This window comes from Opisthocomus hoazin, chromosome 10 (assembly GCF_030867145.1).
Source record: "Opisthocomus hoazin isolate bOpiHoa1 chromosome 10, bOpiHoa1.hap1, whole genome shotgun sequence".
Lineage (NCBI taxonomy): Eukaryota > Metazoa > Chordata > Aves > Opisthocomiformes > Opisthocomidae > Opisthocomus > Opisthocomus hoazin.
The window spans coordinates 22449716-22470379 of NC_134423.1; the positions used below are offsets into that span (position 1 = coordinate 22449716).

At 36.1% G+C, this 20664-nt stretch overlaps 1 protein-coding gene across 3 annotated transcripts in view; it reads left to right on the forward strand.

Annotated features, from left to right (window-relative positions):
• The window catches only part of EFL1 (elongation factor like GTPase 1), an 82654-nt gene that overhangs the window by 52148 nt on the left and 9842 nt on the right, over positions 1–20664 (forward strand). For all 3 annotated transcript variants that reach the window (XM_075431973.1, XM_075431975.1, XM_075431974.1), the window contains exons 16-19: positions 2083–2214; positions 4700–4847; positions 9747–10750; positions 15628–15812. In XM_075431973.1, the coding sequence (XP_075288088.1) occupies positions 2083–2214; positions 4700–4847; positions 9747–10750; positions 15628–15812 (1469 nt within the window). The remainder of the gene's footprint in view (positions 1–2082; positions 2215–4699; positions 4848–9746; positions 10751–15627; positions 15813–20664) is intronic.

A 20664-nucleotide genomic window follows, 5' to 3' on the forward strand; every position in this document is an offset into this window, starting at 1 on the left:
AAAAAAGTGTCCAAGAACCTTTAATCTTTATGGTTTTTTTTTGCCAATATTTGTTACTAAGAATTTGTAAATTAGATTCATCAGGGCTGGACACTATGCTAGCTCACACAGTGACGCAATTAAAATATTCAGGTTGTAAGCCTAACAGATTTTCATGATAACTGACAGATTTTTTTTATTCTTAGTGTACTGTTGTTGCTAGACACTAGTATAATTCATGTACTTTTACCTTCAAACGTGAAACAAAAGAGCAGAGAGCTATAAGTTTTCTTTATGGTAGTAAGAATACTGTAATGTATGTCAAGAAAAGAGTTAGTCTGTGTGAAGTAAGATTTGATAACTTGATTTCTCTGGTTCACATTACACTATGAAAAGAAGCTGTTCACCTCCCACTTTAAATCATTTTCCTTTTACCGGGTGGAGAAGATCAGAATAAAATGGGCCCATCCCTTTTCTCAGTCCCTGGTGGTGGTGATGATCCAGCATCTGTTTTTTATTCAAACCACATGTTGAATAAGTGAAAAAGGAAATACATGCTGGTCATAGGTCAGGTGCAACACAGAGTTTATACAGATTTATTTTCTTTGTAGCATCTGCTATCCTGCATTTAAAGCTGTTGAATGTTTTTCTGCTTCCAGTTATTCTAAGGCAGGTTTCTTAAATAATGACATTTTGGGTTTTGGCATGTCCTACTGGCCAGACATTCAGCCTTCAGAGCTGTAGGAGCAGCCTGATTCTGCTGATGATAACTTTGCAGCAGACTGGCTCTTCAGAATTTAAGCTCCCTCGTGATCTTATAGCGTGGAAGCTGACCCTCTTTGTTTCTGGCCTTAAATAAAGAAGACAAAGCCAAAAAGAACCTGGAAAAGTATTAGGGTGATAATGGGGTGCTGGGATAAAGAACTTCTGCTTAAGGCCACTCGGGCACGTAGGGGAGAATAAGGAGGAAGAAATGCAAATATACTGCAATGTACAAATGTGAATTTAATTTTTAAGCAGGTATAGATTAGGAGCTAAAGGTTTCCGTTTTCTCATAACAAGTTGCTTGTGCATTCAATTTATACTGCATTAGAAGTGCTGCAATGCTCAATTGCTTATGATTGAAGGAGAATCAGGAAAAGTGACTGTATATATTAATATCAGCTTTATTTGTTGTCTGTATTACTCAAACATGTCTGGTAGTGTTTTTATAGCTCTGACTAAATTATGAATGATGTCCTCCTGTTGGTTAGGAATTTGAAGGCAATAATTTCAAATTGTCTTAAATGTGCCATCCAGCCAGCCAAGACTAAATATGCATGTACAGCAGCTATTTTGCAGATTTATAGCTAATATTTTTTCTATATTTTTTCTTATCACTACAATTTAAGATCAGTTTTCTATAACGTGCCAGCATTATGAAATATATTAGGATTAGAATTAGTAGCTTACTATGTGATAAATTAAATTTTTCCAAGATTCCAGTTGCAGAAAAGGGGAATCCCAAATGAGCATAAGAAGGGGTGAAAGGGGATGGGAAACAACAAAAAAGCATTATTCACAATAAGAGTAATTAAGCACTGCAGGAGCTTGCCAACAGAGGCTGTGCAGTCTCCATCATGACAGGTTTTAAAACTTGACTGGATAAGGCCTTGAGCAACTTGATCTAACTTTGAAGTTAGCCCTGCTTTGGTCTGGAGGTTGGATTAGATGACCTTTGCAGGGCTCTTGCAATCCAAAATTTTCTAAATTTAAACCACCATAAATAAGTCTGAGCTGTACAAGGGATTGGATATATTAGAAGGGAAAAAAGTCCTCATGTCCTTTCTGTTCTTCAGGGTTATAAAGATGCCTTTTTAAAATACAGAGTGAATGCAGTGTGAGACTGAATATCAAATGTCACACTAGAGACTTGAGTAGCCATATTATGCACAAATATTTTGACAGATACTTTCTGTGAACAGTGAGGAATTTTTGAATCTGTTTTTTGTAATTAGAATAATTTCTGCTTTTTTTAGCTGGATGATCATGTCTTTATTCTCATTTAATATGACAGTGGGTAATTTTTGTTGTTTTGCTTTTCTTTCTTCAAATTTCTATTAGGAATAGGAGGCCTGCAAGATTTTGTGCTAAAGTCTGCAACACTTTCAACGTCGCCAGCTTGTCCACCATTTACACCTCTCAACTTTGAAGCAACACCGATTGTGCGGGTAGCTGTTGAACCGAAACATCCAAGTAAGTTTGGAGGAGAACGGGGATGGTAATACAAATTCAATGTTGTAGCAGTGCAGCTTCCCACCCTTAATGATTTGTGTAGTTTATGATCTATCCACTGAATCAAAGACTGAGCCAGTATAAAATGTGTATATATGTTGCCTAGAGGGCCATACTTTATTGTCCTTGAATTCTTCTAGCTGGCTAGCTCATATCTCAGTAGGTGAGGAGATACAGAATACCTTGTTTTGCCCTTTATGGTCAGACTTAGCTGTTCCACAAGCAAGACATTATGTGATGCTAAAGGTTCACGATTCCTTTACTGTGAAGGTAAGCGTATCTTTGGATTTTTAACTTCTGCTGACATTCTCTTATGCTATGTCATTAAGCTTGTGGTACAGATTTGGTACAGATTTGCAGTCCTGCTTCTAACTGTTTTTTAATTATTTTTTTCTCTCCAAGCAGAGAGTAGCGTATGTCTGGCTGTACTTGACTCTCAGCCTAGTTTCCATTTGTTGTTGTAGTGTTAGTAGAACCAAAATAACTGACTTTCTGTTCAGTTACAAAATATTCTAAGATTACATGTCTTTTAGGAAGTGACTGGACAGCTTAGCAGCTATTTGTCCTGTGTGTTTGAATAACAGATAATCATATATTTTAGATCCTGCTTTTGCTAAAACAGTTTTGAAAGTATTGGAAATTAGTGGTTCTAGTTGAAATAGTATTAGGTTGAAAATGTTAAAGGAATGTAATTCTAGAACTACTGACCAATTTTGGGGTAATTTTTTTTCCTTAAGGAAATGAAGCTACATCATTCTTACACCATTGCTTGATTTCTCCTCCCTGGTAACTTCTGAATCTATGTTTTGAACTTGTTAGAGGGACAGAAGCCTCAAAGGTAGCTACGCTTGCAAAAGTTTCCTGAAAATCAGCTGCCGCTTTCAATAAGAGGAAGACAAGCAGAATTTGGCCTTTGCAAGCTCGGTGTGAAAGCAGTCAGTTGTCCAGTGAGCTGGTTATAACCTTGAGGTGGCCCTAGCACATTGTTGCATTACGGTCACCTTGGTTTCCACAGCAAACCTACTACAAAACTGCATCTGCTTATTTAGAAAAATGACTCAAAAATTATTTCCCTGTGTATATTTTACAAAATTACTGCATGTCTTCACATTCATGTCAAAATTTTCCTATAACCTTTGTATGGTTATGAGAAGCTCTAAAAGGAAGAAAAAAAAATCTAGTTGTCCCTCTCAGTGGGCTTAAATGCAGAAGACAAGGTTGAAAGTCTTTGTTCAACTGTGATGGCCATGTGAACTAACACCGGGGTTTTTCCACTTTTTGTTTATTTTTGTCTGATTTTCAAGGATACTTTTCTGTTATACCCTTACAAGCTTAGCATTAAATATATAATATCATATTTCTTTTAATAGTCTCCAAGAGAGTGACAAGTTTAAAGTCACTCTTCCTTCTGAGTATGAATATGCATTCCTAGAGAGCCTGTGGGTATTCTTTACCCTGTATGTAAAATAAGAAAAAGGAATCAGAATTAATATTTTAAAATTGTATTAATTATGAAAGGCTGCTCATATGAGGTGTTTATGTATAGCTTTCATGTAATCTAGCCAAATTTGACTCAGCTGTGGTTGTTCATTCCCCATTAACTTTAAGGCGACTCTTTTTAAACACCTTCATGTTAGGGACAGCGGTGTTTTGTTCCACTGAAAAGCTCTCACATTGCCGATTTTTCCCCTTTTCAGGTTGTAGTAGCATTTAAGCTTTCAGTGGCTTCTAGCTGGCTTAAATCCTTCCTGTGGTTCATTCGTTCTTCTGCTTTCTAATTATTCCATATGGAATAATTTCTGCTTTTATTTTAGTAAATTTAACATGTTATTATTTATGTTTTCGGAACATTTTAAGCATTAGGAATTTACAGGTTGCAACACTTAACCATGAAATATTGCAAAGAAATACAGTTATTTACTGAAAGATGACTTTAAACAGTTGTAATAAATAAGAAAGGTTATATCTCTTGATAATTGAGAAAATAAGGAGGGAAATCCTGAAATTTTTGATCACTTCATATCAATAATGTTGCATTTTTTATTGGTTGTGAGCTATTTATGAGCTGTATCTGTGGTTAACTGTATATAGGAAGCAAGATAACATAGTCACAGGCAATAACTTGCTTGGTGTACTAAACCTATTGTAAAACTATGTAAAACAAGAATATGCAATCCATTCAAATAGCTACTGTGGTTATGACTGTATAATGTGTATTTTATCATCAGTACATAAATTTTTGGTGACCATACCACTCTTTGTGACTCATAAGCAGAAATTTGCCCAAAGAAAGACCTTAGAACTTAGCTGAAAGTTTTGGAGTATTCCTAAAACATGTATTTGTGGTTAGACTTCCATAAAAATGAGTGTTACTATTTCTAAATATATCCTACTTCAAGCATTCCTTCTTCAGTATTTCTTTGTTAATACTCCCTTATTTTGCCAGGTGATATGCCTCAGCTTGTCAGAGGCATGAAGCTTTTAAACCAAGCTGATCCATGTGTCCAAGTTTTAATCCAGGAGACAGGAGAACATGTGCTAGTGACAGCAGGAGAAGTTCATCTTCAGCGTTGCTTGGATGACCTGAAAGAAAGGTTAGAGGGGCAAGGAGGAAGAAATATTTTTAGTTCAGTAGGTGGCTGTTGTATTTCTTGTCAGAAGCATATCTTTGATTTATATGCAGGTAAAATAGAAGCTTCATCCACCAACAGATTTTACCATTGGATCATAAATGTACCTTGTGGTAGCTATAAAATTACCTGCAGTTGGGCAGAAGCCACTAGCTCATTGCTTTTATACATCTTAAACAGCTTTTGGGCGCTTTCTAGAAATGATAAATTGCAGTAGGTTCAGGAGTCCAATAAAGAAAGTAATGTACCATTTGTACAAAATAAAAACTGTGAGGGGAATCATGTCTAATAAATGAACTCTCAAAAATTAGAAGGCAGCAAAATCAAAATTGTATATGCGTGCTCTATCCTGTTCCTTTGCTCTTCATGTTTTTTTTTTTTAAATTATAATCTCTTCTCTTACTCATGAGCAGTATTTTCTGCAAGCATAAAAGCATACATTTAGTATCTTCTAATGTTTCTTCAAATGGTAGAACAATTGTCTGAAACAGTCCTTTCCTATAACTTAATTTACTAAAAAAATTCCTGATACTTCTGTCCATGTGCATTTACTGTCATTTTCTTTCTAAACCAAAAAGCAAACCTGATGATGGATGGTTGAATGGCTGTCTTACTGTGCCCATATTCATTCCAGTTAGTATCAGGCAACAGTCATGTGTTAGTATCACAGGCAATAGTCCAACTATGGAAGTTAGACAACTGGATCACTTCTAAAATTGGATGTATGTTTTAATGGTTATCTTCATTACAACTTAGTGCAACACGCTTCTACCACTTTTAAAAACAGTTTTATGTATTGATACACATCATACGAATGTAACGTGTTAAGTCCTCCTGTTGTTTAATGAACCTGCTCACACCTCATGAGTAGTTAGGAAGGATACACAACTCTGAACTTTGAGTCTGTCAGATAAATGTAATAGGTTATTCTTCCTTTTTTCTTGCCATCGCACACAACATCGGATATGCCTAAAATGTTTCAGCTGACTTTAAAGCATGACTTTGTATCATGAAATTGTTATAACAGTGGTTATCAGACCAAAGGACAAAATTATTTCTGTTAACGTAATGCTGGTTGCCTGAGTAAAGGAGTCTTTCACTTCCATTTCCTGTGTCATCATCTTTGGCGGTTTTTATTCACGCTTAGTTGCAAGAAAAATCCAGACACAATCCTAGCTTGAGTTTTTTCTCTTTGAGTTGCACTTTTCTTGGAGTTTAGACAAATAACTTCTGAAATAATCTGGTTTAGAGCAATTTTTGATGCAATTAATTGTACCTCATATGAAGGCTTAGTGCAAAGTTCAGTAAAAGGGGTTTATAAATACCAAGATTACCAATCACAGAGGAACAGAGATAGTGTTAATCATCACTGTTCCCAGACTTGTGAAGTATTTCGGGTAAGTTGCTTTAGAGCTCCAAGGTCCATGTAGTCTACACTGCAAAAGACAGAGCCTTTCGGTGTTTCTCAAGGCTCAAATTATATAGATTAAAACTGAGGAGTTACTTTGTGCTATGTTTGCTTGGGTATCAGTACCCATGGTTTCAGGTGGTGGTAGCTGTGGTTGTTTTATTGCAGGCAGCTGTTCAGCTACTAGCTTTCAGCTGTAGGTACTACTGATTAGAACTGAGGCTTGATGCAGAGTAGTGGCTATTTTAAAACAGATAACAGCAAAATATTTCAGCTTTAGAATGAGATAGAGCTGAAGTATGAGTGTTCCTGAATGCATTGTATTAGCCTTACAGCTGTCCATGCAATCATGTAAGTAATTCATCCTTGAAGTCATGCATACTGGAACATGATTTTTGTTAATATTGCTTTTGAATGTAATCTATAGCAGCATGAAAATCTAACTGCACCTCCTTTACAGGGATCAGTGATTTATCTTTGTCCAGAAACTGTAACTTTCTCTTTGTATAATGAAATAGCTCTATATAAACATTAATTAGCAGGAACCTTGTATAAATAAAGGTAAATAATATCTGGGCCTTAGAAACAGGTCCTTGCAATTGTAGTCTTGTTGTCTCCATGTGTTTTAAAAACAGCCTAATTCAGCTGGCAGTATCAAGCATTATTTTTGTACCTTCAAACCCAAATAAACCAAAACCCATTGTATATTGATGTGGTACTAGCTTGCTATACCACAGGTTGTAATTGTAGAAGTGAGATAATAATCAGTAGAGTATAATTTTATAGATTATCTGGCTAGAGAAAGCTGTTACAAAGCTTTGAAGACACAGGATTACTATTTTACCACTGTTAGGAATGTTTCACTTCCAAATAAGGTGTTTCCTGGGAGATTTTGCTATGAGACTATTGTTTTTCCCCTTCAGATCAGATGAAAAAATGCAGGCTATCTTCCAGATCTGATGGGAAGCTTTCAACATTCCACCATCTTCAGCTGAGTTAAATCCTGAATATAGTTGAAAAAGATGCTGATTATGTGCACTTAATAAACATCCATTTCACAGTTCTAAAAAAAAACACGGTTTTGCCATGGTGCCATTGGCAATTTTCACCTCCTGTGATTACAGTAAAAAGATTAAATACCATGCAGGATAATTTGAAGTCATGAAGTTCTACTTGAAGATAAAACAGGTGATCCTTTATGAATAAATATAGAGAAGTTTATTAAATATATGAAAGAGCTAACAAATCTGGCACTTCCTAGCTGGGTGGTAAAAAAACGCATTGGCATACTCAAAGATGTGAACCTTTTAGAGCATTTTAATCACTAGTAATTAATTTTCCTCATCTTGTGGAATAGCCTTTGAAATGTAGTAATAGTTTTCCTGCAGAGTACTCATTTCAAGACAGATAATAAATACAAACTACTCTGACAAAAATGTTATTGGTTAATAGCATTGCTGCGAACAATATATCAGTTCCTTAATAATCACCCTTTATCACTGTTACAAATGCCAATACTACAAGATTATTGAAAATTGTGGAATTCTGTTGTATTGTGATCTGCTGTACTTCTTTTTTTCTAAATATTTTATTTCCAACACAGGTTATCTTCACTGTGTAGGGTATTTCCCAACATAGTTTAAGAGAAAAAATAAAGCTTTTTAGGTTGTGTCTTTCAACTCGTAATCCAAAATAATACCTTTAAAAATTGCTAGTGCTCTTTCAAAGCAGAGTAAAAATTAGCTATGGTTAAGCAGGCTGAACTGCATTGGTAAGGCTTTTTCCATTCTGTTAGTGTGGAAGAAACACCAAAATCTGCACCTACTGTCTCATACTCCATTTTACTTCGTGCTTTCTGTGGTCCTTTAAAGGCAAAGATTGAATTTACCTTTTCTTAATGAGTCCACAATTTAAGATTAATCCACAGCATTAAAATTCTTTTTTTGTGTTCTTCTGTTACAAACTGTTATTATCTTTGAGAATTTTCTAATATAAACCCTTCTAACAAACTGAAAAGTGTTTAATGACCTGGTTAAAAGAGTTTTCTGGTATAGAATTGATGGTTTAATTTTTGTCTGTAGTTAATGGTCAATTTATTTTAATTATCTCACATAGTTCCTTTTCTTTATGTTTTAGTTTTGTATAAAGCTATACTCACATAAGTAAATTTATAAAAAAAAATTATCACTTCATTTCAATTGAAGTAACTGCAAAATAAATCTGCTTGGGATGTGTGAGGGAGAGGGATGGTATTTTGCTTTATAGCAGAGAAAAGGCTGCTACTAATGACAGGTCTATACATGAAATAATTATCTGGCTTAATTCTATAATGTGTGTGTCCCTCCCCGGTGGTATTCAGGAGCAGCTATTTTACTTGAAATTTGTTCTCTTCCTGAGGCCAGCGTAAAGGCATCCCAATGTAGGCAGTCATTGACTTCTGCCTTCAGAACAGTGCCTTTTATGTTTACATTCGTTACAAGTTCACAATTAGAAATGATCTTTTAGCTTTGCAAGGAGAATAGTGGTTAAGCTTCCCCTAGCTAATCACAACATGAAGTCACCAGGGGCTTTTTTTCCCTACATTCATCCTCTTGCTTCTGTGCTGCCATGCTATCTTCATGCACATGGGCAGCACAGTACTGTGCACCGATTTGAATCTCTTGTGCCAGAAGTATGGAGAAGATTGGAATATCAGCTCTCCAAGAGCTCATAGCTGCAGCGTACTTGATCTGAACCCACAAGGTTACAGAACGATGGCTCCGCACTTCTTCGCAAAGGCCTGTTCAGCTTACCCAGTGCTTCATGTTTTCAGAGCATCTCACTGTAAGAACAGCTGTGTACTGGTTCAGACTGGGCGTGTGTCTTGCTCGGTATCGTATCTCCAGCAATGTGGCCTAGAGCATATGTCTGGGGAAGAGTAAAAATGGAGTAACCGTAATGCTTTCCTGGGCCTTCATAGTTTTCAGTACAGGGCCTGTTGTGGTTTGGTTATCAGTTAATCCTATTCAGTCTTGCCCATGCCCTTCTTGATTTTGTAGACCATTATTTTATCCTTGAAGGATCTGAAGGCTACTTGTACTTTCATACCTTTGCTCATCCTTATTCTCCTTTTCTTCTAGTTCTGTTGTATCTCACTCGAGGGGAGAGAACAACAGCACATAGTTACCAAGATGTGGGTGAACTGGTGATTTACGCAGAGGCACAGCAATGCTTTTTTTTTTTTTTTTAATTTTCTTCAGTTCCTTTGCAAATCTTTCTGAAGACATATGAGACAATGCTTCTTTGAAGTACAGAACACTTTAAATGTTTGAGTCTGAAGTACATTATCTAGTAATCACTGTTTCAATCAGATTTATTCATGAACATATGTTCCATGTTAAAGCTATTGCCCTACTCCCCCCCCAATTAAAAGTATTTTTTTAATTTTAAACTAATTTTAAAACTTTATTTTATAGGTTTGCAAAGGTACAGATTAGTGTATCAGCACCTATTATACCATTCCGAGAGACAATAACAAGACCTCCAAAAGTTGATATGGTGAATGAAGAAATAGGAAAACAGCAGAAAGTTGCTGTCATACACCAAACAAAAGAGGACCAAAATAAAATTCCTGAAGGAATTCAGGTTGATTCAGGTGGTCTTGTTACAATGTCTACTCCAAATAAGCAAGCTACTCTCAGTGTAAGAGCAACACCGCTTCCTGAGGAGGTAACGCGACTTCTTGAAGAAAACAGTGACTTAATTCGAACTATGGAGCAGCTCAACACATCTCTGAATGAAGATAAAGAAACCCATGAGATAAATCAGAAGACTCTTGATAGGATCAAGGAACTCAAACAAAAGTTGGAGCAAAATCTGCAGGGAAGAAAGTGGAGAAATGCTGTTGATCAGATCTGGTCATTTGGACCACGGAAGTGTGGGCCTAATATTTTGTTATATAATTTTGAGGGCTATAAAAGGTCTGTGTGGCAGTGCCTTGGGAGCACTGTGAAAGAAGTAAGTAAATACAGAGACTTTGACAACAGCATAGTAAGTGGATTTCAGCTGGCTACACTTTCAGGTCCCATGTGCGAAGAACCCCTCATGGGTGTTTGTTTTACAGTGGAAAAATGGGAAATGAATAAAATTGGAGAGATGCTATCAACTGGTAGTCAGGATTCAGGGGAATGTGATGCCATAGAAGATAAACAAAATGAAGATAGTACTCCAGCAGGCAGTTGCGCTGATGAAGTTTGCAGTGCGAATGAACACCAGGATAACAATCAAAGTGTTCCAAAATCACCTGAGAAAATTAGTAAACACAAGGGAGAAGTTTTACGTGCAGATTGTTACGGTCCCTTCTCTGGACAACTGATTGCCACCATGAAGGAAGCTTGTCGTTACGCTTTGCAAGCAAAACCACAGAGGCTTATGGCAGCAATGTACACGTGTGAAATTATGGCTACTGCAGAAGTTTTAGGTAAGACAGAGAAAACAAACTATTGTCAAGAATTTGCTTTCTGAGTTCCAAGGTGTGCATTTATAAATTAGACTGAATCAGAAAGTGTGACTTCATTAGAAGTTTTGTCACAAGTTTTTTATTTGTACAATGACTATCTGATGCCTATAGTATTTATACTATTCTCAATGAAAATGTAGCATTCTTCTTTCTTATCTGAAACAGATGCACAAATAACAATGCTACACTTTTTTGGAAGTGCAAGATACAGAATGTTGCCTTTTTACGTAATTTTTGTAATATCAATTTTGGTAAACTTGAATATCAATATGGTGCCTCATAATGAAGCATAAGTTCTATGAAGAGATGAAGCAAATGAATTCATGTTTGTAAAATGAGTGCAGAATTTTAGTTAATGCCATTTCAAGGTGTTTTAAGTAAATAAATATAATAATCGATGTAGAAGTAAAATTGGAAAAAAGATTTAAATTATTGTTGCAGTCCAGTTGGTAGTTGTTTTTTTTTCTTTTTTTAGTAGCATCTGTATCCTTCTGGTATGCAAGTTGCTCACTTTACTAACCCAGTGCATACCAAATTTGTGTCACATGTATTACCTTACAACTTACACTTACTTAGACTTGTTTTTATGACCTACTTACAACACCTCTTAACTTACCCTGATACTTATTCTTGGAGTTTTCCATGGGAGTTGCCTGCATACTGAATCTGATCCAATGCACCAAGATTTTCTTTAAAACACACTTCCATTGCATTTAAGCTATCAGCAAATTTACTTTGACTATACTGCTTATGACAAATTATAGTCTATCCAATGTGCGGTAATTAAAGATTTGGTTATTTGTTGTAAAAAATCTCAGCTGTTGTGCACACAAGCGTAATGATAGCAGTTACACAAAACAAATTGGTCTGAAGAGCAAAACTTACAATTGTATGTAGTGAATTGCCTTGGAATGAGCAATTTTGTACAGATGCATAATCCTGTTCTTTTCTGGAGGTACGCTTTAGTAGGCCTGGTATAAGGTATCCTGTGGCAAGCTTATTAGCGTATCACCTTAAGCTACAACTTACCATGACATAGAACTTCAGTCTTTTTAAACTATCTTTAATGATTTTTTAACACGTAAGAATGCCTATCAAAATTAGACTTTGTAGTGTTACACATTAGAGTTCCAGGAGTACATTGGAATCTCTGCGTTAAACTATAAGCAAGGTATCAATTTTCAAACCACAAAAACACTATGTAAATTGCTGTTTTTGAAAATGTCCGCTACCAAAAAAGCATTATTGTTTGTAATGGTGTAATTAACATGCATTGGCTCGTCAGTTGTGCCATAAAACCAAATGGAAATATGGCTTTCTAATGCATATATATATTTTTAATGAGTGTAATTTAGGACTCAGACATGCAAGCAAATTAGTCCAGCCTAATGAATGAGTTGTGTGATAATAACCATGGACATGCACTTTGTTCATTACAAATTCATGGGTTTAATTTTTATTATGGAAGTTTAAGCTAATAAATTGCATCCTCCTTAGGGGAAGTGGAAAGTATACATGCTATCCAGTAAGACTTGGAAGCTGACATGTGATAAACAACTGGCTCCTGTAACTTTAATTCTTTCAGCTGGTTTTCCATGTATTGATGCCCAGCTGAGTTTAATGTGTTTTCATATTAGCTGATTGTTTCTAAGAGGTTACCTTCTGAGAAAGCTAGTTCTTTCATGTTAGTTGTCTCAGTATAGAAAGCTTTTTCCGTCAGACCTTTCTGACAATGAAAATAAACTGAACTGGAGCTGAGGAGAGAAGCAAGGAGGGAGGAACACAGAAATGCATTGCAAGCTTATACATGTCCAGTGTATGGGCCTTAGGTTTAGACTTGGGTCGTGCACACACCCAGTGTTTCCCAGTAGGTTATACTTTGAACATCTCATCCCTACAGTTAGTTCACTAGAAAAATCCATTTTTACACGTTCCTGCTGTATGGAGGTTCTGTGTAAACTCCCAAAAGCTGAAGAATGTTCTGAGCTAGTATCAGAGGTTTAATTGTTATTACCTTTTGCCAGTTGATATTCTTATGTTTTGAGCTGGTCTTCCCCTCTCTTGTGTGTTCTGGACACTGAAAGCTAGACTGTCTTTTTGTTTTCCTGATGTCAGTGAAACGTAGTTGGGAAAGGACTTTACGAGACTCGATGTAGCTTTTGGTTTTGGATTTTGTTAGCAATTCTTATGTCTTTATTTTTTAAAAAATATAGTTGTTAAAATTTTAGATCTCAGCATTTTAGGGGGGCAGTTCACATGAATTCATAGTATTATCTCTGCCTCGGTTGTATGAATGAAAACATGCAGATTCTAATACAGATGAGCAGCTCCTCCTTCCCTGTTTGCTAAGTTTATGGTGACCCCTAGGCTCTTACAAATGGTGATTCTGTTGGTCCTTCCACAGTATTTCTTTCCAGTATGAAGCTTCATTTTATTCTGGTGTGCAGGGAATACCGAAGTTGTTCAGCATTTCTACTTGACGTACTGAAGTGTCTTTCGGTAAAGTGGTGAACAGGGCTTAAATATTTTAAGGAGCTGCACTAAACACATCTTTCAAGTGAGCCTATTACGCAGAGACTTATTCTGTATGTTGCAGCACCTTGAAGCTGTTTCTGGAGTAGTATCATATTTTCAAAATAACTTTTTAAACTATTTTGAATACGAAGATCTTATAGCGTTTCTTGGTGACTGATGCTGCTAAATCCATTCAACTAATTAGTGCAGAGATAGAACCAGTATTTCTTCAGTATGCTGCAGTCTACCCATAGTGGTAAAACTGATTATATAACTTCTTTGTGATAGCATTAACTGAGACACTACTCCAGGCTGCTTGGATGAAATACATGTGCCTAGAAACCATCTAGTAAGCTATAAATTGTCTCCTGGCTTTTATGTTTTCAAGAATAATCTTCAGTGAATTATGGCCATAAAATATCTGCAACTAAAGTGCTTTGTGATAAATGTTACCGTACTTATTAATATGTGTACAAAGTTTTTGAAGTACTACTTAAAATAATTAATAAAATATTTTTAATTACGACATTAATAACCCTTAAGGTGGTTTTGAACTTACTTGCTTTAACAAATGGCTTTAATTTATATTATGTGGTACATATACAGTGTATGTCCAGTGACCATGATGTGATGCTCTTTTGCAATGTGTATGTTTAAGCTTGCATTTTAAAGCAGTTACTGAACTGGGAACTGTGCTGAGAGATGACCCTTTCATATCTGAGAATTTTCTGGAATCACAGAAATTTCCATAGACTTGAAATTGCTTAGTTATGTTAACAAAGGCTATATGTGCATGGCAAACTCAGTGGCTTATCTTCAGAAAGCCTTAATCTTTTCGTGATTTTAAATATAGAATCTAAAGAATTTTCTCATGAGCAAGAAAACAACTATTGTACATAGTAAAAGCAAAGTTCAGTCAGAGGAACAGTGAGGAGGTCCTAGTAAGGGCACCAGCAGATAAAATTGTCAGTGATAGCAGAAAGAACACTTCAGCCCACATTTTATTAGAGAAGTGTAAACTCTGAAATGATTGGTGCTGAACTGATGCTTCATTACCCACATCTGACAGGAGGATTTAATTGTACTAGCTGTGTGCTTGTGCTGAATTTGCTGAACAAGGACCAGATTCTGTATTTAAAAAATAAAGGCAAATAAGCCCACTCCAACATTTCCTCTTGTATCCCACAAAAGGCTTACAGTATATATGCAAATCAATATACATGGCTATAGTATTTAATGATATGTTTCTGTCAAGTCGGAATAGGTGGCATGTATTGTGAAGTAGTGTATATTTCTAATTATTTCCAGTAAGAGTCTGTTTTACCCAGCTGTTTAAGGGGTAGCGGTACGCATTCATGTTTTTTCAGTGCAGTATCATATAAAATATTTGAACCTCTTAGACACGGATATAAACTTGTTCTTCATTACAAGATACTTTTAATTTGTACATCTAATACTTACTAAATACATTTGTAAACGAAGGCATTCCTAAAACATTTTTTCAGTGCGTAAGTTTTCTTGTGTTTTTATTATCTTGATCAACACGAATGTATTTGCTAGTTTTTGACTGTAGAATATTTAGCCCATAAGTTTGCAAAAACATTTCAAAAAACAAACGTAATGCCTGCTGTTAAGTCAAATACGGGCATTTTTACAACTGCTTTCGTGATGTATACACTGTATTTCAATGGATTGAATATTAATTTGGGAAAGAAAAATAAAAATTATCTGTGACTAACTCAAGGCTGAATTAATGGAAGAAACCTAATTGAACACATTAAGCATATTTATTATGTAGTATTTCAGATAAACAAGTTTTTTTGTGATTAGAATAGCATTGCAGTAACTGGGACAAGTACCATTGTCACTGTACCATCTATGAATGTGGTGATCCAAACAAAGTTCTAAAGGTGACTAAGATATGATTCCTGAAACACAGTGATATTTCTTAATAATGTTTCTCAAATATTTGGTTTTAAGAAATAAAGCAAGTCAGGCACATAATCTGGCAGACTGCCATTTAAAAAATAGCCATATGATTGTGTAAAATGCACCTAGTGCAAGCATTTTCTAGATCCATACAGTAGTAATAATTTATTAAATGTTACTCATATGGTTCTGCACATTGTACTGGCAGAATATGTTGTTTGTTTGAATTTAATGGGTCTGCTTAATTGATCCAATTACAGGGAAGAATTTGAGCCAGAGAAGTTCTGTGTTTCATTCTGAATGGTGAAGTTTCCTAAATATAATACTTATGTATTTCTTTTCATGACACAGAATATAAATATACTGGTAAACTCATCAAAGTTATGTCTTTGCAGGTCGTGTATATGCTGTCTTGTCCAAAAGAGAAGGCAGAGTGTTACAAGAAGAGATGAAAGAGGGGACGGATGTGTTTATTATTAAGGCAGTCCTGCCAGTAGCAGAAAGCTTTGGTTTTGCTGATGAAATCAGGAAGAGAACTAGTGGCCTGGCCAGTCCGCAGCTGGTGTTCAGCCACTGGGAGGTAAAAATATCTATTCACTCCATCTGTTTTGGTGATCTATTTCCTGTACATGTGGCAGACTGGAATAATAAGCGGAAAAGGTTAAGTTTTGGTCAAGACATTTGATTAATTCCTTTTTTAAATGAAGAGAGAAAAAAAGTAGCTTTATATTAGTCTTATTTGCTTTTATAGATATGCTGTTCAGAAACGTATTTATATTTTGTTTAGATGGTATACTTTCTTATTTCAATAGAAAGTAAGTCCTTCACAAAGGAAACTGGTTCTTCATAAATGTGTTTTCCTGAATTTTATGTGCCTTTTTTAATGAGTTCTCTGGTAAACTTTTTTGGGGAATGGAAGAAAAAACCCCACAAAAACCCCCAACATAATACTAGTAGAAAATGTAACAACAAATCTAGTGCATATGAAAGTTAACCTTTTAGGGGTTAGCACGCACCTAGGTATTTTTTTGTCCTGATATATTCCAAGTCAACATACATTTTCTTTCTTAAAGGCAAAGGGAATAGATTTCATTCTTTCAATATTAAGCGTGGTGATAGTAAGTGGAGGTGTCCTCAAAATCATTCCCTTTGGTCATAGTCACGTCAATAAAGGAAGAGGTGAAAATGAAGGTATAAAGGAAATATGCAAGTGGGAAAGCTGAGGAGGAGTGTCATCAGCTGAGAGCACACTGTAGTTTGTTCCTGTGATGTGGATAGTAGATCTTCAAGAAGAAACATAAAAAGCTGTAAATCAGAGTTCCTTGTTCAAGACAAACCTGTGTTGGTAGGGGTCCTCAGGAGACTCCAGTGAAGGAGCTAAAAATGGGTTCAAAGGCAAGAGTCAGTGGGTATAAGCTCTTCCCATTAAAATTTTAAAATAACTAATGGCTAGATTTTTCTGTTTCTTGTTTTTCTCAGTCAGGTGTTCCTTTATGTGGTGTTAGGACCATAGAAACTTTTGTAAATGGATTAGAAAGTTGTTTTGTTTGTTTGTTTTTGTTTCATCTTCTGATTTATTTTGTGACCTCAAATGCCAAGTCTCTGAGTACAAACAACTATTTTTGAGGTCAGCAATACTCCATGCAGTTGCCAGCCATGGTCTGTTTACCACTGTTTGTGTCCAAAGTATGTGCTGATTTTTCACGTGGTGTGGATTCTTCCTCATTTCCTGTAGCTAAATTGTTCTAGTAGGTTGTAGCTGTTAAATACTGCACTAGCAGTATTTCTTTGTTAGTAATTGTTGTAACTGCCTCAGGAATTTCGGATCTTACAAATGCTTATAAATATCTGAAGGGTGGGTGTCAGGAGGATGGGGCCAGACTATTTTCAGTGGTGCCCAGTGACAGGACAAGGGGCAACAGGCACAAACTGAAGCATAGGAAGTTCCGTCTGAACATGAGGAAGAACTTCTTCACTCTGAGAGTGACAGAGCCCTGGAACAGGCTGCCCAGATGGGCTGTGGATTCTCCTTCTCTGGAGATATTCAAAACCTGCCTGGACAAGGTCCTGTGCAGCCCGCTCTAGGTGACCCTGCTTCGGCAGGGGGGTTGGAGTGGGTGACCCACAGAGGTCCCTTCCAACCCCGAACATTCTGTGATTCTGTGAGTTTTGTGTGGATGCTAACAGAAAAGGAGGATCTCTGCAAAGCAGCTGAGTCGTGCTATCAAAAAACTTGAGAATCCTTGAAACAGTGCACTTGCAAAAGTACATTATGCCTAACTTGGCAGTGGTAGCTTGCTGGTGTTAGAAAATGCAGTGGACCAGGGACTTATCTGTCCTCTGTCAATATGAGTACCGATTCATTTAATCGACTTGTTATTAAGTCTGACTTTACAGACAACCGTGAAAGGGAAAAACAGAGCTACACTGAATGAAAAGGGGGGGGGGGCAACCCCCCATAGATGGTGTATGCACAAAAAAATAGATAAAGCATCAGCTTTTTGAATATAGGGCCCTAGGTGTAAGCCAGTAACAGATTAGGTGCCTCAAACCAGTGAGTGATGGCAGCATTGCGTACAGTAGTTTTATCAGTTTTGGATGTTCTCATCTCAAGTGCAGCTGGTGAGGTTTTGTGGCTTAACTTGTCTTTTGTCTGAACAGCCTCTTGATATCAGTGCCCTAAAGGAACATAGGTCAGAAGGACGTTAATTCCAGCTAACCATTGTTTTGTGCCAGTTTCTTTAGGATTTGTGGCTATTGTGCTCTAACACTAAGCAAAAACATAAACCCCTTGCTTCTCTGATCTTGCCTTCCATCCTCGAACCTTGGCGTATGTGTTCACTCTGTCAGATGTTATGAATTCCACAAAAGAAAATGTTCACACATAATTAGATATGCATAGGAGAGGGGGATTTGAACAACTGGCGACTTTTTCTAAAATTGACCCTCAGGAGAGATTGTAGTTACAGCTAGTATGTTAATACATAGTGGTAGTAGGAAAAACGATTGTGTAAGCCAATCACCTTTCTACCTGGCAGAGCTGTTGGTGGGGAGGGTTGTTTTTTTTGTCACATTGAAAGTCATGCTCACATATTTTTGTGACAAAATAAGCCTTTTACTGAGCTACTAGCGATGCTGGCTCTCTGCAGCAATGGCAGAGGGAGTGCATTCTACTTTCACATCATCAGCAGAATTGCTAAATAAATACAATTTTCAGAATCTCTAGTGGTAGTATGACAGAGAAGCCAGAAAGAATGGTTTTGTGTCCCGGATCATGAGTGATGTGTAGAGCTTTTCTCTGTTTCTTTTTCTTTCTGTATTCTGCTAAAAACAAAACAAAACCCAAAAGTAAAAAAAACCCAAAACCTATTGGATTTCATCAGGTATTAGGCATGACGTTGTCAGTGCTACATTACTGATGAATTATGATGTTGTATACATGATAAATACCAGCATTTCATTTGAATCCAAATTATTTAATATATCATTGTGTAAGATAATATGATGTGAACTCTGTCTATGTGATCTTATACTATTTTTTCCTTAGTGCTAAAAATGGAAAGGAAGTGCAGTAGCTACATGGTATTGTTTAGTATTTCTTATTTCCAAGTATATGGTGGCTGCTTTAATTGCGTACTACCCGAACCCTTCCATGATATTCTGAATTAATTCTGTTAGTGGTGTTTTCTCAGTGTGCTTGGCTCATTAGCCGAGTCCCTGGGACATGTATTTCTCTACGCAGATTCCTTCTAACGTTTTGGTATCCCCATTTTAAAGACAGTGAAATAGACACTTTTTGGTATTTTTAAACTTTTAAACATTTAATCTCATGGAAATCACATGCATAAAGTATGTTTAAAGAAATGAGGTTTCAATTATTTTTTTATTATTCTTGTATTTCATTAATATGACTATGAACACAGAAAGGTCAGTGATAGAGCCTACATTTAAATGGAGCCATTTTGGTCTCTGTGGAAATGAAATCACCATATTTTTTTTTTCCTTCAGTTAATGACTGTATTTTGTATAGTTGAGATTGCTCCAGCCCCTGGGGATGGAGAAATACATGTATCGAGGTCTATCTTGTCAGATACTCCTTTTTTATTCATTACTTCTGTCATGCTTACACAATTTATTCCTGCCTGTAGAGGATGTCACCAACTAATCATTAGTGGGAGCTTTCAGTGTGGTGCCGGTTTAAACAAATTAATTTTAAAAGTTAGTATTTTCCTTTATGATATCTTTAGGCAAATGTTAAGTGTATTGGGTGTACTTGGCCGTATTTTCTTAGATTTCAGTACAGACTTTCTTCTGAATTCTTAATTTAAAATATATAATTTTGGGATAATTTTTTTTAATCGTGAATTAAGAATACACCTTCAATTAGTGCATGTTTTTGCCTGAGTCTGTTTCATTTGTTCTCTTGGTTCTTTGCAGTTACATCTTTCAGTCAGTCATGCCATTTTATCTTAATCATAAGCTTCTTTGAACAAGAAGATATTTGTGATTGCACAATGCTTAGATTAATGGAGCTTTAATCCCATTTGGGAAATCTGTGTTATAGTAAAATATAGTGCATGTGGCTCTATTCAGTTGCAGCAAGTGCAGAAATTGTCAAAGACATCTACTAGTTGTCAAGTTGTGAAATGCGGAGTATTCCTGTTATCTTTTAAATTGCATAATGACTGGCTATTAGACACACTTTTATCCTTGGAGGGGGCATGGGCGAACTGTAAACACCTTTAACGTGAATTTATTTTTCAGTATCCCTCCTAAGTAGAAGAGTGTCTAGAATGTGCTTTAGGGCTCTGGAGAAAGGTAAGAGAAGGACTGTATGTAATAAGTGGTAAGAATATGAGACATTCTGAATCTGGAAGTTTTATATTCTAAGTTTTAATTCATTCCTTCCAAATTGTGAGTCATTTTACAACTCAGAAGATGAGGGCTTAATATAGAAGTTGCTGGATGAGATTGTTAGCCCTGCATTAAACAGGAAGCAGACTAAGGTAAGGAAAGAGACTCTAAGAATCTGTGAATCTATACTAGGTTTGAACTGTAACTTTACATACATCATTGTTCCAGTGACAGTTTAGGCACGCAAATTAATTCTAGGAGTAACCTGGTGCCTTTCAAATATGAGAAGCTTGTTGTATTGGCCAGGACATCTGAAGCTAATTAAAATAGTAAATAAAAGTGGTAGTAGTGTGGCTTTAATTTTCCCTCTCTATACGTGTTTCTTAAGTAATAGGAAAAAATGCAACAGCAGAGTCACACGTCTCAAATTTTCTTTCCAATTTCCAAATTCCTGTTTGTAGCTACTGACTGAAGTCAAGGCTCTAAAGCTCAGGTGTCACTGATTGAGACACAAACAATGATGATGCTCTTGATCCGAAATAAACTTGTATGAGTTTATTTTATAACTAAATGTGTAA